General features: G+C 40.3%; 2 protein-coding genes across 13 annotated transcripts in view; one reads left to right on the plus strand and one right to left on the minus strand.

The window, feature by feature from the left end:
* The window catches only part of PDE7B (phosphodiesterase 7B), a 231,494-nt gene extending 221,474 nt beyond the window's left edge, over positions 1-10,020 (plus strand). For all 10 annotated transcript variants that reach the window (XM_088667270.1, XM_088667269.1, XM_088667267.1 and 7 more), the window contains 3 exons: positions 5,146-5,242; positions 6,907-6,987; positions 8,868-10,020. In XM_088667270.1, the coding sequence (XP_088523396.1) occupies positions 5,146-5,242; positions 6,907-6,987; positions 8,868-9,085 (396 nt within the window). In that variant the 3' untranslated portion in view covers positions 9,086-10,020. The remainder of the gene's footprint in view (positions 1-5,145; positions 5,243-6,906; positions 6,988-8,867) is intronic.
* On the minus strand, positions 3,528-16,305 carry LOC148686266 (uncharacterized). Of its 3 annotated transcripts, XR_015949325.1 has the most exons (4): positions 14,345-16,305; positions 12,604-12,665; positions 7,409-7,477; positions 3,528-3,575 (listed from the first exon to the last, which is right to left on the minus strand). XR_015949325.1 is itself a non-coding variant. In XM_088667277.1 (3 exons), the coding sequence occupies exons 1-3, from the start codon at positions 14,584-14,586 to the stop codon at positions 7,470-7,472; spliced, it is 312 nt and encodes a 103-aa protein (XP_088523403.1). In that variant the 5' UTR covers positions 14,587-16,305; the 3' UTR covers positions 7,381-7,469. The 3 variants fall into 3 exon arrangements, 2 of the variants coding, with proteins under 2 accessions (XP_088523403.1, XP_088523402.1); XM_088667277.1 differs by lacking the exon at positions 3,528-3,575 and having other exon boundaries at positions 7,381-7,477; XM_088667276.1 differs by lacking the exons at positions 3,528-3,575; positions 7,409-7,477 and adding an exon at positions 7,855-8,015.
* Positions 16,306-17,177: the final 872 nt, after the last annotated feature.

Raw genomic sequence — 17,177 nt, forward strand, 5'->3', positions numbered from 1 at the left:
TCTTTAAAAACACCTGAATTAAATTGCTCCCTCTCCTAGAGGGAGTTTTCCTCATTCTCTAAACACTGCTGTTTGCGCTTTTAAGTTTTTTGGTATACAAAGAGCACAATTACAATGTAACAAAATTCTAGTTGCGAAACTGCCTAGAAAAGGCAAACATGAAATTGACTGGAAAAATCAGTTGTCCAAATTTCCTAGCTGGGTTGTGAAGAAAAAGGAAGGACCTAGAACCCAAACACACCAATGTTTACTTGAAAGTAAGGCTATGATCCTTAATTACGAAATTAAAAGACGCCTGCTTCTTGGGAGAAAAGTGATGACAAACCTAGACAGCATCTTAAAAAGCAGAGACATCACCTTGCCGACAAAGGTCCGTACAGTGGTACCTCGGTTTATGAACACAATTGGTTCCGGAAGTCTGTTCATAAACTGAAGCGTTCATAAACTGAAGCGAACTTTCCCATTGAAAGTAATGGAAAGTGGATTAATCCGTTCCAGACAGTCCACGGAGTACTTAAACTGAAGCGTTCATAAACTGAAGCGAACTTTCCCATTGAAAGTAATGGAAAGTGGATTAATCCGTTCCAGACGGGTCCGCGGAGTACTTAAACTGAAATGTTCATAAACTGAAGCATGGGTGTAATTGGTTCCGGAAGTCTGTTCATAAACTGAAGCGTTCATAAACTGAAGCAAACTTTCCCATTGAAAGTAATGGAAAATGAATTAATCCGTTCCAGATGGGTCCGCGGCGTTCATAAACCGAAAATTCATAAACCGAGGTGTTCATAAACCGAGGTTCCACTGTATAGTTAAAGCTATGGTTTTCCCAGTAGTGATGTATGGAAGTGAGAGCTGGACCATAAAGAAGGCTGATCGCCGAAGAATTGATGCTTTTGAATTATGGTGCTGGAGGAGACTCTTGAGAGTCCCATGGACTGCAAGAAGATCAAACCTATCCATTCTTCAGGAAATCAGCCCTGAGTGCTCCCTGGAAGGACAGATCGTGAAGCTGAGGCTCCAATACTTTGGCCACCTCATGAGAAGAGAGGAATCTTTGGAAAAGACCCTGATGTTGGGAAAGATTGAGGGCACTAGGAGAAGGGGACGACAGAGGACGAGATGGTTGGACAGTGTTCTCGAAGCTACGAACATGAGTTTGACCAAACTGCGGGAGGCAGTGCAAGACAGGAGTGCCTGGCGTGCTCTGGTCCATGGGGTCACGAAGAGTCGGACACGACTAAACGATTAAACAACAACAACAACAACATGATCCTCTTGCACTGGGTTGCACTCAAAAGTTATGCAATTGTATTATGGTAGAATATCAAAACAGGCCATGGGGGGAAAAGTGCATAAACACCAGTTCAAAACTGGGTGCTGAAATGGTGGTGAAAGTCACCTGCTTCTAAATGTGAAACGAAAGGGTGTGGTGACTATGTGGAGTCAGTAAGGGGGAGGGGGCAATACTTCCCACTGGTCTATGGCCCATCGTGGTGCAGACAGAACATAGCAAGATGCTGACACCAAACAAGTGCCACACCTCTGGAAGCATGGGCAGTGAATGACATTTCAACTTGAGCCTTCCAGCAAAAGAGCAATAATTTGGCAGTCAGTGCTAGAAGCCCTCTATCTGGAAGCATCCGTAGGCTAGACTGAGTGAGACCACTGAGGTTGTGTTCTGTGGTGCACAAATAACCCAGCCACTGTATTATTCAGACAAATGTTTATCATACACTTCCATATAAAAAAAATCTCAATAGTAACTGAGATGGAATTAAATGTACATATTTTTCTCTAGAGTACAAAAATGGTAGAGGGAGATAAAGGGGCTGATGAGAAGTGATGCTGGTTCTGGTTACACATGGCTGAGGTTTAACCATTCTAGCAATGAGCATCTTAAACAATGTTGGTTGCTGGGGTGGGGTGGGGGAGTACTTGAATCCCTTGGTTCTCTCCAATCTGTTAAGCTGCCTACAAGATTCACAGTGGGGGGGTTTTCACCTATATTTTTTCTCTGTTGGATTTTCTATTACTTTTTCTTTCTGAGATTCTTACAGCATAAAATTTGGCATCCATAGTTTGCTTTCTCTGAGCATTTACACACAAACAAATACCAAATTTCAGGAACCAGGCTTCTCAAAAATTTGTGGTCCTGCTGATGGGAACATAATTATTCTCATGTGCAGGGTCATGGGATGACTGGAAACATGTCAGCATGCCAGCCAAATTCTAACCATTTTCTGCTGCTTTAAACTAGGATCTGGCTGCATATATTATGTGAACGTTATGTAAACTTTGGGGCTGAAGGTACGTCAGCCTCTGTTACTGAGACAGAGCTCTGCTCTAAATATCTCCCCTTTATAGAGAAATACCAGCAAAAATAAATTGCATCACATGAAAATCTCAAATGGATTTTGCATATGATGTCTGAGTAGAAAAAGCTGCAATTAAACTACTTATATTTAGTGGGAGGATATTCCCAACTTCTAAAAAGTTCAGCAAAGATATACAAGTCCCTTTTTCTATCAAAGCCTCACCCTTAATGCATTTTGTTTCCATTATAGAAGAGGTCCTGGATTTTTTTTTTTTTTGTGAATACTTATACCATTATAGCAGCAGAGATGCTAGGTGCTACTATATAGCAGTTAAAGTGAGCTGCTGTTCCTCTCCACTTACCTGATGTATTTAATACTTTTTCTTACTCAAGTGTGCACCGAAAGTTATTCCACAGAGACGTATCCTAAAGCCATTTAGACAACAGTGAACTTCAAGTTTTAATGAATTATGCTGCATATTCCTATGCATCAATGGCTGATGTCTTGTTAACTATGAAAATGATACAGTACACTCCTGCACATAGTTAGCCTTATTATTTATCTTATCAGCATACTACTACTCATGTGCTGCATGGAACATCTAAGCAGCCTGCCGTGCACAATTCAGCAGGTGCAGCTTTGACAATCAATGTATCTCCAACTAGGAAGCATTTCACTTCTGCAAATTCTGCTAATCAGGCATCTTACTAAAGGCAGGAGAGCCCTACCAGAAAAGAAGCTGGTAGCCCTTCTTTTTGCCTAGTATCAATAATCATTTCCCCTAACTCTGTTAGAAGTGAATGCCAAGCCATCCCTAAATATTTCTAATCTGCTACATTCTACCTATCATGTCTCGCTTGGCTGTTCTTCAGAGGGCAGTGACAGAGCCAAATCTAATTTAGGCTCAGAAAGACTCAAATTGGTTGTTCTAGCTATAATGCAGTAGGTAATAGGATCTTCAAACTAAGGTCCCACTATTATGGTTATTAACCTGAAATATAACTTGTGCTGATTGCTTAACAAAAGAAATGACAGTAGAAGATGCCTCCTACTTCATAGCTTTTAGCTATATATATATATAAATCTTAGATCATTATTCCATTTCAAATGGAAAGCCCGCCTGCAGACTGCTTAACATAGCTGCTACTGTGGAGGAGTCAGAGGAACAAATCACGAAGCAGAGGCTCCTTCTTCCGAAGCGTAATTACAGTCTTACCTGTCTATCTTGCCTCTAGTCTCTCACACCTTGTACTTTATGTTCTTTGACCAAAATAGTATTGCGCATGTTCATGGCATAGCCATATTTGCATGAAAGATAAAAGGAGACAACAAAATGAACTCCTCCTCACAGGGGCTGAGATATTTCATGTGTGATCAGAAGCAGTATTTGGGATGAGGGAAATGAGAATAAAAGCCTAGTAATCATAAAAAGAACAAGTCACACAACTTAAAACAGCTGTCCTGATATATACCCTCACCCACTAGGACCACAGCACGATGCTCAAGCATTCTTCCCCTACAGTGTCTTCCTGATTTTGTCTTTAGCCAAAAGATATAGGCTAAAGCATTTTACCTCAGAAGGGAAATTCCTGATGTTGATGAACAACTTATGGAGGTTAAATTTAGAAGTGAGCAAATTGATTAAACTGAGTAATGCACTCTCTGGTTGCTTAATGAATAGTGTATCGAGATTTAAGTGTTTGGGTATGAATGCTCTTGCTGTCCAATCAACTGATCAATTCTGTGATTAATATCTTATGAGGTTTAATTCAGGATTTAGACTAATTAATTGAAAGATCTAATTAAATGATTAATGAACTGGTGTTTATTATGATTAAGTAGCATTGCTAATGTGAGCAAAGCAAGAAAACTATTGGATCATATATATTTTTACTAAGTCCATGATGGATATAAGGACTACCAAGGTATCAGAAACTTTAAAAAGTTGAAGTTATGCTAGAACATATCAAGTAGTTTGTGCTCAGTCTATTTTTCTAAGTTTTCCAAAGATTTGATTCACAGAGCTGCTGTGGGCCAGCTCATGGAACATTCAGGGTAGTTTGGAAACACCTGACAGCATATCATGCAACAATCTACAAATCTAAGACCAGAACCAGTTAAAAATTATTATGCACCTGAAATTAAAGGGCGTGTTATCTGACCTATATCTGAACAGGAGCCAAGTTATGTTACAAAGTGAGAAAACAAAGCTGACAAATGGAGGAAACTCAGGGTAACGCATCTCTAAAGTCTAGCAGAAAATCATGACCATGGCAATATCAAAGTCAATGTATCATATATGGCAGAATAAAAACATATGGTTTTGCAGAAGCATTCTGGAAATGTTCAGGTACCAAGGTTCCAATGGACAAACCTGGATCCAGAATGATCCTTCCATAAAAACGGTTAATTAACATTTAAGACAATATATTTGCTTTATGCAAAACAGAACTCTATATATTAGTTTATTGGCTGGAATTGACCTTGTTTTATAAAATCACTACTATTATTATTTTGACCCAAGTATTCTGTGGGTTATTAGAAGGAGTGGGTGACACTTGCTTTTAGATGCTACTTTTCAAGTTGTGTGTTTATTTCATTTGCAATTTCTCCCCTTACAATTTTATTCCTATTCATGAAAAATCTAGTAACTCCCCAAAAATGTGCTGAATTAAACTTTTAATACTGGACTGAGCAATCCTTGTGCCCATAAACAACAATGGTGTTCTTAGCACAATAGACATCAGGCCTATACTACACATTCATTTTGAGTGTATGGAGTGCAGTATCTTTTACTGCGTCATTCATACCATCTTGTCCTTATTTCCAGATTGCGCTAAAGTGTGCAGACATCTGCAATCCTTGCCGGCTATGGGAGATGAGCAGACAGTGGAGTGAACGGGTTTGTGAGGAATTCTACAGGCAAGGTCAGCAGGTCATACATTTCACTTTGGGTTTCCAGACACTCAATCCGGTTTTGTTAATGGGAAATGGCATTTACTCATCCCACAGTGCTCAATGTTCACTTTAAGCCTCTCACAAAAATAGGTTGACAGAATTAAGGCCTCGTTGAATAAGTGGCTAGGATTAAAGGGCAGAAGTAAGTTAATAGAACTAAGGCTGTTTAATTAGCTGGACTACAAGATATTGTTGTGTTTGTCCATGGAGTTTTCTTGGCAGGGATACTGGAGTGGCTTGCCAGTTCCTGCTCCAGGTGGGTCACGTTTAGTCAAAACTCTCCACTATGACCTGTCCATCTTGGGTGGCCCTGCACGGCATAGCTCATAGCTTCTCTGAGTTATTCAAGCCCCTTCGCCACGACAAGGCAGATGTCCATGAAGGAGAGCTGAGAGCTGGACCATAAAGAAGGCTGATCGCCGAATAATTGATGCTTTTGAATTATGGTGCTGGAGGAGACTCTTGAGAGTCCCATGGACTGCAAAAAGATAATAATAATAATAATAATAATAATAATAATAATAATAATAATAATAATAATAATAATTTATTATTTATACCCCGCCCATCTGGCCGGGTTCCCCCAGCCACTCTGGGCGGCTTCCAAAAAAACAGAAATTCTAAAATACAGAAATCCATCAAACATTAAAAGCTTCCCTAAACAGGGCTGCCTTGAGATGCCTTCTAAAGGTCTGGTAATTGTTCTCTTTGACCTCTAGTGGGAGGGCATTCCACAGGGTGGGTGCCACTACCGAGAAGGCCCTCTGCCTGGTTCCCTGTAACTTGGCTTCTCGTAATGAGGGAACCGCCAGAAGGCCCTCGGAGCTGGACCTCAGTGTCCGGGCAGAACGATGGGGGTGGAGACGCTCCTTCAGATCAAACATATCCATTCTGAAGGATATTTGGAGCTTTTTAGTGTGGAAAAGGGAGCTGAAGGGGGGAATATGCTAGAGATGGATAAAATTATGCATCATGTGGAGAATGTGGATAGAGACAAATTTTCCTCCACCTCTAAAAATACTAAAAACCATTTTCATCAAATGAAGCTGAATGGTGGGAGATTCAGGACAGGGCGGGGAATACTTCTTCCTGCAACACATAGTTAAACTGTAGAATTCACAACAAAATGTAATAATGAGCACTAGTTTAGAGACAAATTTATGGAAAATAAGGCAACCAGTGGCTACTAGCAATGGTGGCTGCACCCTGCCCTCCAGTATCATACAGGTTTGCCGAGGAGCAGCAAACATGGGGAGAGTGCTGTTGTGCTCATTACCTGCTTGCAGGCTTCCCATAGGTACCTGGTTTTTAGAAATATTGTAAGAATAAGTCACTGGACTAAGGGGGCCTTTGGTCTGATCCAGCAGGGCTTCTGGGAGACATTTTTAGGATAGCACTGTTAGGACGCATGGTTTTAAAGGCTATTTACAATGTGTCTTTTATACAGCAGTGCAGGAATACTAGACAATGACGAAGCTTTTTGTTTGTTTGCACATTTGCAGCCTCAAATGTGGTTAGTATATTAATAGACGTTTCTAATCTCTTGTTAACCTGTGTCCTGTATATCACACAGACACAAAAGAACCACCACCACCCAGATAAGCCTTCAAAAGTTGTTCCTTCTTTCTGGTAGGTGACATGGAGAAGAAATTTGACTTGGAAGTAAGCCCTCTTTGTAATCAGCAGAAAGACACAATACCAAGTATACAAATTGGTGAGTATGCAATGCCTTCCATCATTAGCTTGATCAAAAACCAAATGACGAAGCACAAATAGATTATTTATGTAAAAGTTACCCAAAGTCAAATTAGTTTTGCAAACAATGCAGGAGACAAATTTAAGCTGCTTAAGTAACTAAAAAGTACATACAGGGCAGATCATCCGTATGGAATTTTTCACTCGCATGATCTGATGCTTTGTCAGACAAGTGAAATGTGGGGGGTGGGGTAGGAGAGTGAAAGATGAAATATGAAAATGAAGCCTCAGACATTTTAAAGGCTAGAAACAGACAGCAGATGGAGAGCTGCATGTGGTGGTAAAAGCTCTTTCCCCATGTCCTGTTGCTATGTCAAAACCCATTTTGCAAAATTTTTGAAGAACCAGAATAGTCCCACCACCACCTGAAGCCTGCTTACCAGACAGAAAAGTAGATATAATGTAGACACCATGCTCAGTCTTCCTGCTTTCAAATCACTTTCAGCTTTCTGAGGAGAAAAATCTATGTGTAATGGGACAGACATTGGTTCTATTACTAGCTATAATTAAAAAAACAGAATTCATTACCACCAACCCAGTAAAAAAGGGTGCTGCATGAAGTACCTCAGATGAACCTTGTTCTTACCTTCTACAATACAGCCTCAATTACATACTTAACAAGGAAACAAAATCTGAAACCCTGTATTTGTGAAAGACCAAGTTGTTCGTAGTTTTCCAGGAATCCTCCACATCTTCCCCTTTCCCCCTTTGCACACATCAAAGCACATGCGCCTGTGAAGTGGCGATGTGTGATGCACCCCAGTTTTGCACATTTTAATAAGCAATTGGAGGATCTACTTCACCTACCTCTTTCAAATGATTCGTCACTAAGATGGAAAAAAAAAACTTCCATTCTCCCCCAAACCTGGATATTTACAAAGTCCTCTTAAGTCCAGGACAGAATTGAAGGACAAGACTCAAGTTAGCTGAATAACTAAATGGTTGTTTTCCATTAAAAAATAAATCATCTGTCTTTTGGTCCTGTGCCTGCCAAATAAAAAAGATAGTTATAACCTTTAAATGTTTTGATCAAAGAAATGCTTCTACTTTTCTCTGAGCTTTGGGGTATGCAAGTTTGACCAGCTACGGCTAAAATCAATGACAAATTAAATTGTTTTGGTGTCTGTCTTCTTTGAGTAATTAAATATGAATTTACCCAGAGATCAAATTCAAAAAGATAAATGTCTGATATTTTTTTAATAGTAGCATCACATGAAATGAGCTCGTAACAATTTATGGCCCAACTCTAATTACTGTTTCAGACATTGAACAGGTGTTTATCAAGAGTTCTTAGATCCAGTTCCCGTTCACATTATAACAGTGGTCACCATGAAAATATACAATTGTAATATCCTTTTCTGGAATGTGCAAAGTAGCCCTAAGACTTCCTGAACTAGACAGGGGCGCTAATAGATGAGCTAGCTCAAAGTCTCTGCAGGAATTAAACAAATGCAAATTTAATTCAATTTAAACTTAAAATTGGATTAGACAACCAATTCAAGCTTCTGCATGGGGCAAGTCCGAACAGTTCCAGTGTTATACCATTGCCCTTTTTTATTAGACAATTTCCGTTGCTGAATGCAGGAGAAGAAAGGAGTTGACATAGAAGCAACTGGTGGTGTTGTGAGCTTAATTAAAATAAATTTACATGAAATTTAAATAAATTGAAGGCCTGAAGCTACATGAGGCTCCAATGTTGCCATTTTTCCCCTGCTTTCCCCCCCCCTCCCAACACTGCTGAAGAAAACATGGTCCACAGGTTTTATTTTAAGCTTTGTACTAGCAGGAAGGCCTAGCTGACTTAGCTGCTGATATGCTTTGCCTCGTGTTTTCCCTCAGGCTTCATGACCTACATTGTAGAGCCACTCTTTGAAGAATGGGCCAACTTTACTGGGAACACACCCTTATCTGAAAATATGCTGAATCATCTGAGGAGGAACAAGACCAAGTGGAGAAGTCTGCTTCATAAGCAATACAGCAGCAGCAGGAGCACTGACCACACAGTCCCAATGACTGAAAACGAAGAACAGACTTTAAATGAAGGAGAAGCCCCATAGTGCTGGCTTAGCACTCTGCTACAGTGCTACTACCTTTCACAACAGTGAACAAAACCCTAAGGGGTCTGTTGGGTCATGGTCAACAATGCAGGAAGCGAAGAAATCAGGGAGGAAAGCCAAAGCAACAGATGTCCTCCTCAACTAAACTTACACCACTTCGGGGTTTGGCCCTAAAGTTCTGCCAAATCCCACTTCCTCATCTTACTATCTGAAGCCATTCATCACTTCTGATCACAAACTGCTTGAATGAGAAGCTTTTCAGTAGTGCTGAAGCTGGGGCAGTAGGCAGGTACCAACTAATAAGAGGATTAGAGGATACAGGCAAGACCAGTGCATTCTTGGTTATCTATTGCATTCACTTTGGGTCATGCTGTGACGCGTGTTTCTGAATGACAGCTTTAGAGCAATGTACAGTCTTCAGTCTGGCAGCTGGGCTGCACATTAAAACCCACCACCAGCACCGTCAGAAGGACATCTGGCCACGCAAGAGAAAAGTGTCTCATTTTAAACAATTAAGCCTTTTTAATTTTTGTATTTGGTGCACTGGACAAGGAATCCAAGAACCTTGATGTAAGGTTATTCTGTGTACACAAAGCTTTTTCATGGTGGTGCCCCATTTTGTTAACCATTTTATGCCAGTATTATGAACAGTATTTCCTATCAAATCAAAAAGGGAAGAGTTGTACAGTTTAAATGTTTCCAGATGTCTCTTTTGATGACTGTATCTGTGACCTGTTTATATTCGCACATGTGTGTCTCCTGTACATATAAGGCGCTACTGATCCCATACCGAAATAACAAAGTATTATGGGAAAGCTACCTATATAAACAATGGCACTGTGAACAAAATACTGTTAGTTTTAGTATTGGAAGCATTTGTAAAGATGTTAGACTATTAATACACTTTTGTTTGCAGATAAAGGCCTTAACCTCTAGCATCCATTACTTTCTGATGGCTATCAAAAGTCATCTCATTTTGGTCCGGCCTGTTTTCAGTTGCCCAAGGGTTTGATTAGAAGGGCAATTTATTTGAATGCTTGATACACCTGCGGCTCCATAGTTAAGCTGCATCTCAGTTGAATCATTGCCAAATCCCTACCTCCTCGTATTTTCAAATGATCTGTCTATATTTTTCACAAAATTTTACCTTGTTTAGGAACATGGTGGCAAACTGCAACCTGATGAAGCTTGGAGAAGTAAACACTAGGGAAAATCAGCAAGGGCTTCATCGTAGTCATGGATCTTGCTGAAATTTTGCAGTAATTGAATATGCTGAGATGTATGCACAAGCATTGGGAGTAGAGGCACACCCCACCAAAAATTTGTTGAAAGTCATATTTCCTGTCAGACATAAGCTCATTCTTTTTATCATATACTGAGAAGTACCCTACCTACAACAATCACAAACGGCTCATTTTGAATCTCATGATCTCTTTCAAAACCTTAACTCAGTTTTGCATGCCAGAATTAGCAGAAATATGGGAGTAACTGGTTACTGAATATATAGAAAATTTATTGTCTGTACTCGCTTTCTCCTATATACAAGTAGAACCATTAATGGTTTTGCTTATCTACTAGTGCTTCACCAAGCACATTTCATTATGATAGCTACATCATATTTTGGGCTGCTGAAATTCAGAGAAAAATACAAGATTTCCTGCACTTGTTTGAGAGAGTGATGTTTTTAACAATTTAAAGAAAAATCATCTTGGAAATCATCCAATCCATTATTTTTTTACACTAGACACATATAATTAATCACTTAATTAAGTGATCTACTTCCAGATTTATGGGACGTGGGTGGCGCTGTGGTCTAAATCACAGAGCCGATCAGAAGGTCGACGGTTTAAATCCCCACGATGGGATGAGCTTCTGTTGCTCGGTCCCTGCTCCTGCCAACCTAGCAGTTCAAAAGCACGTCAGAGTGCAAGTAGATAACTAAGTACCGCTCTGGCGGGAAGGTAAACAGCGTTTCTGTGCGCTGCTCTGGGTTTGCCAGAAGCGGCTTAGTCATGCTGGCCACATGACCCGTAAAAACTGTCTGCGGACAAACGTTGGCTCCCTTGGCCAGTAAAGTGAGATGAGTGGACTTAACTAACTTTACCTTTTACTTCCAGATTTACCATAAAATTTCTTATTACATAAGTACTCCTTAATTTCCATGATAACCAAACTGTTATACAGTCATACCTCGGGTTAGGTACCCTTCAGTTTGAGTAGTTTCAGTTTAAGTACTCCGCGGACCCAGAAGTGTTTACTTCCGGGTTCCGCCATGTGCGCATGCGCAAAACTGATCTGCGTGATTTGCGCATGAGCGCTCTATCGGCACTTCGCGCACGCACGTTATCACCGCTCAGATTAAGTATTTTTCGGGGTGTGAATGGCACCCCGCAACCAATTAAGTACTTAGCCCGAGGTACCACTGTACAATTATGAGGGAGTTTCTATGACAGATTAATTTCAAAAGGCAAGTGAGTACATGCAATTACATGTCAGCCAATTCTTCTGTATGCATGCTACAATGGAAATGTGAATCATGTTAAAGTTTAAATATCCTTTGATTTCAAAAAAATCAACAAGTCAACAACCATGAAATCTTAGGTGTTGCCTGAATTGGAACACAGCAAAACAGCAAACTCACAACAATGCAAAATAACATTTTGTTTGCAAGCCAAATCAAGAGCTTGCTTCTGCTCAGAGATTGAAATATAAAGCTTTTTCTCCCTTTGTACAACGTGGAAGAAAGTGTACTGAGCAAACAGAGCTTCAGGCACAAGTTTTAGCCGCAACATACTGCAAGAATTTCACTGAAGAACAGTGCTCAAGAACTCTATAACATACAGCTACACAATAGCATTACATTTTGATTAAACTCAGATGAGATATGGTACATCTGCGCTTAGGAAACGCCCACACTTTCATTGCCTTAATGAGGCCTATAGCAACTCCATATAGCCAATTCACACAGCTAGAGCAGTAATCAGTTTTTTGTGTCTCAGCTTCCCTGCCACAAATGAGTGCACTGTTCATTTAAAAAGGGAGCTCTATCAGTGCCACAAGCACGTGATAAATTACAACCTACTGTAGGAGAAACCTGGTTGTGTAAATGAATGACTTGAAGTGCTACTTCCATTAGTTTAAAAAACAGATACTAAAAGCAAGCATTAAGAAGCAAAATATCAGTGATTTGCCAAAAACCAGAACTAAGAAATACACAGCAAGAGCCACAGAGTCTCCAAGCCAAAGGAATGTAAACCTTAGTAAGTCCCAAGGCAGAAAGGAAAGCTTAGGTTGAAAAAATAAAATACTAATGTGATCTCTTTAGATTAGTGTGAAAATATCAAATGAACTGGACTCTTTCACCCTGTGAAGAAAGGAGCTTTATATAAATAGTAATATCAGCATTAACTTGTCAAAACCATAGCAAAGACTGTTCAAGATTTTCTTCCACATATCAGGATAAGAAAAAACTATTTAGGATTCCATTGAAGATCATTATTTTAACCTTAATTACCTACCATAGTATCTCTGTGTCTTTCTGAAGATTGAAGTCAACCATAAGGGAGGGATGAATAGATTGCTGAAAAGGATAAATTACAGAATTTTTCAATATTTAACTCCACTTTGACATTTTTCTACAATTCTTATCAGATTCCTTTCTTTTTCAATATAGGTGGCAAGTGGGCCACACTGTGATACCAGTGCACTTCAAAACCCTAGCTGCAATTTACTCAAATATTCCAAAACTATATTCATATACTTGTAAGAAGTCTCACTGATTTCAGTGAAACACACTTTAAATAAAGGCTGCAATTCCTAAGCACATTTACCTGGAAGAAACAAATAATTCTAGAGTGTGTTGATGTTCTCCCCAAGTCTGAAAAACAAGAAAGATTTCTCTGGGTATTATCTTCTTCCATTTTTGAATGGAAGAATGGCTATCATGGACTATCTTATTCTGGCAAGTCATGTACCAAGCAGTCTATTCACTGGTCAGTGTGAGTTCTTTAGCTAGATATGGGCATAATACATCCTCAATAGCATTTATTCGTGTGGGAACCATACTGCAAAAAGAAACTCTTCCTTTTGTATTGTGGCAAATATTTCAGCACAATGGATGGCATCCACTGCTGTCCCTCCACTGATGGAAGGCATGTCAGCAAAACAGGGATTTAGGCAATTTCCAATTATTCCCCACCCTTCTGCTACCTACCTATGCTTCCCTAAATCTGTTCTGAAGGGTTGGGGGGATCCTCCAAATAATATTTTTTAGCTGAAAATTGGCTCCATTCCTCTCCTGCTAACAGATGATGAGCATAGCATTGGTAACACTCAATCAATACATATTTAGGTACATAAATTTTACATGCAAATAGAAGTTAGACTTGGGTATGAAACACATCTTTTTACATAAAGCTATGCCAAATAGTATCACATGGTCCTAACAAAACCAAAGCCCATGGGCTTTTGTAGGACCAAGCTTTAGCTACTATGATTGTGTATTAATATGCATTAAGCTGAACAGAAGCAATAGATGGTGTTTGAGCATAACACCAAGCCAGAGTTCGTTTTAACCAGTTTTTTTTAACCAAGCCATGCATTTTGTTCACAACTGATACCATGGATTGTTTTTGTGCAATGCTGGTTTGTTGCCCACTCTGCTGCCTCTGCAGTGGTCAAGGAATGGCATGGCCTTCACATTACTGGTTCTCTTACTACTACCTAGCTACAAAAATGGGGCAGGAACATACTTGTTACATCTCATGCCAAACACAATGCCCTAAACATTTCTAAATCCTTCCCTCTCAACCTTCCTGAATAAAATAATTTCTTGCTGCAAGATGTCTCCCTTCAGTCCCATGGCCATTTCTTTGAAATTTGTTAGCCACCCCCAAAAATGACTGATGATAATGGAAGGGATGCATATACTACTCCAGTGGATACTCAATCATCCAACACCAGCTCTGAAAGAACTACCCACCCAGCTTTACCAATCACCCAGTAAACACAAAAGACTCTTGCCCAATTTCTGCCTCCACAGAGACCCTCTTAGCTGTGAATGAAACACCTAACTCCCCAACCATAAGCAGTGTAAGATGGACTCTTTCCACAGACATGAACATACCCAAAACCACCAACCTCCATTTCATACCTGAACATATGTCAGCTCCCAACTTTCTAAAAAACCAATTCCTGACTCCCGACTCCTGCCAAACCTATCTATGGGGCCAAGGTTTGCATTGTGTCAAGCTTTCTTACCTGTAGTTAGAGCCCTGGATGGTGGTTGCTCTTCTTCCTTTCCTATCTTGGAACCTAAGGAAGGTGGTGAACCAGTCCTCAAACGATTGTAGGAAATACACAGGCAATTCATCAGCCCTCTTGGCCCCATTGCACAGTTCCTCTGAGGCATCTGACAGCACATTCAGGCTGATATAGCAGTTGTTTCTGGTATAGTCCCCATCAGCCTCTTTGTCCTCTTGATGCTTGTACATGGCTACCATGATAATGGGATGCAGGTGGTGCTGTGGTCTAAACCACTGAGCCTAGAGCTTGCTGATCAGAAGGTCGGTGGTTTGAATCCCCACGACGGGGTGAGTTCCCGTTGCTCGGTCCCAGCTCCTGCCAACCTAGCAGTTCAAAAGCATGTCAAAGTGCAAGTAGATAAATAGGTACCGCCCTGGCAGGAAGGTAAATGGTGTTTCCGTGCACTGCTCTCATTCGCCAGAAGCGGCTTAGTCATGCTGGCCACATGACCCGGAAGCTGTACGCCGGCTCCCTCGGCCAGTAAAGCAAGATGAGTGCCGCAACCCCAGAGTCGTCCGCAACTGTACCCAACGGTCAGGGGTCCCTTTACCTTTACCATGATAATGGCACTCACTGAAGCTTTGCCAGCAAAGATGCATGTCCAGAAATTCCAGGAGCAGGAGAGAAGATCTGCCTAGCCAGCAATGGAGCGGCCTGTCTTGGCCACCAATGCTGCTGACTGCCCACAGTAGCCAAGGGTGGCATCTGTATCTAGGAGTAAGGCTAGTTTATTGTAGAACAGCATGGTGCATGGTTCTACCCCAGAGTCCTTATTGTGAGTGGTGAGATTTTTAAAAAAGCTTTTAATAGTGTTCATCTTTGCACAGCACTGATGGATGCAACAACTGAACCCTTTCAAGGATATTTCTTTGGACAGCTGGCTAAGTATCGCCTCATTGCAGTTCATATTCTAGAGTTCCCTTTTGGACTTTTCTTCATGCATCAACAAAAATCCCTCTCTTTCTTGTCCTTTGCTTCTGTAACACCAGCTACTACTATTCTGCAACAGCAGAGCTGAGATATTGCTAATGCAGCTGACACACATAAACATCATTTTTCCAAGGGAATACAAAGTAACACAGAGTGTTTACATAATTTTTTTTTTAAAAAAAAAACCACTCCCCAATAATTGCTATCACATGTTGTTTACAATCTTCAAAACCTGGTACTGGTATGATTACTCTGAGTGAGCAATCATCCTTGGACTGCCTGAGTCCATGGTGATAGCATGATACTGACCAAAGGGGGACTTCAGAGAGCTAAGTACTGAAGGGTCATGAGTGTTTCCCAGAAGCAGAACTGCCAAAAGCACATAAATGGGGAAGAACAAAGGTCAGCTTCATGTACTTGCTATAGATAGGATTTTTGTGAAGCTGCATTTGTCTTTAAAATTGGGGTAAGATGCTAAGAACAAAGGAATGCTTTCAACATGTGCGCTGGGATACATGCTAGTAAAAAAAATGGCATAAATTTTCTCATTGCAAAGTGGAACTAGGTTGGGTGGTGGGAGGAACCCTAATACTAGGCAGAGGAGGGAGGGAGGAAAGAGCTGGAAAACTGCCAGTGAGAGTCACTTGGCTGCATGAGCATTTCTAACAACTCTTACCCCATGTGGGTGGCTGGGGTAAAAAAAGGATTAACCCAGGATAATGACAAACACAGTTAAAGCAAGCAGAGAATCATGAGCCAGCTTCAAACCATGGTTTCATATTCTAGTTTCCAGGTTGTATATAAGTCATAGTTAGCTGGCTGGGGAGGGTTTGGATGTACAAACTACAGTTAAGTTAAACAGACAAACTGTGGTTTAGTGTTAGGTCTGAACAAGGCCTTGTGTGAAATTGTGACTGCTATGCAGTGATGCGAAGAACTAAACTGTATCTTTAACATACTGCTGTAAGTATTCATGTCAAAAGATAACTGTTAATAAAAAAAATACAGAAGGATGATGTTTGCATATGTGCATATCTCACATTTTAGCCAATTTAGTCAAGCATTTGCTTCGTGCTTGCATCTTCACAAGAATTTCTGCCACTTTCAGATGCTGTTTATGGTAAGTACAGGCTGAATTCTACAAGCCCACTGAACATTCCAGACTATTTCTGAAAATGCCCCTACAGTCCAGAATTGGTTCAGGAGAGGGTAATACTTATCACAGCAATCTGTGGGGTTTGGCCCTCTTAGAGCACATCATACAATTAGTAAGAAGTTCTCAGAATGCACTTCAACTTTTAGATTTTCTCACTTTTCTTTAATCAGGATTTCCCCCCCCTCCTCCATCAGGATCTCTTGAAGCCCTTCTTGGTCACAGAAGTATCCTAATAACTTTTATATCTGTGAGTCAAGGAAACAAACCATGTATTTCTGACTGCTAGTAGAAATGATCCATTACCAAATCAAAAACTGATAAGGGTGGGAAAGGGTAACATGACTCCTATAGCCCAATGTTCAATTCCATGCCATTTGTTACTTAGGCTGCCTATGCCAATCTGCATTAGAAATTTTGATCCCATTTTCGGGCTTTTCCAGCAGTTGAGGACATCCTGTACTCCATAATTTTCCAAGTTTCAGAGTTATGTGCAGTGTGTTTTATCAAATATCCATAAATATAAAAGTTAGTCAACACCAAGTACAGAGAATTTATTCAACCTGTATTAACCCTGGTGTGAAATATAAGCCATTGCTCATTTATCAAATCAAAGATAAGCAAATTAAAAATAATAAACTGCAACCAAAGTGCTGTCTCTATTTGCATATTTTCTATAGCTGAGTTTCCCCCTTCTACTTATTT

Source organism: Zootoca vivipara, chromosome 3 (assembly GCF_965207765.1).
Source record: "Zootoca vivipara chromosome 3, rZooViv2.hap1.1, whole genome shotgun sequence".
NCBI classification, from domain to species: domain Eukaryota; kingdom Metazoa; phylum Chordata; class Lepidosauria; order Squamata; family Lacertidae; genus Zootoca; species Zootoca vivipara.

Coding starts and splice junctions, on each gene's coding strand:
- LOC148686266 (XM_088667276.1), bottom strand. CDS start 14,586: ATGGTAGCCATGTACAAGCATCAAGAGGACAAAGAGGCTGATGGGGAC. Junction 12,666..14,344: donor ATCCAGGGCTCTAACTACAG/GTAAGAAAGCTT, acceptor TATCCTTTTCAG/CAATCTATTCATCCCTCCCT. Junction 8,016..12,603: donor AAAGACACAGAGATACTATG/GTAGGTAATTAA, acceptor TTTATTTGGCAG/GCACAGGACCAAAAGACAGA.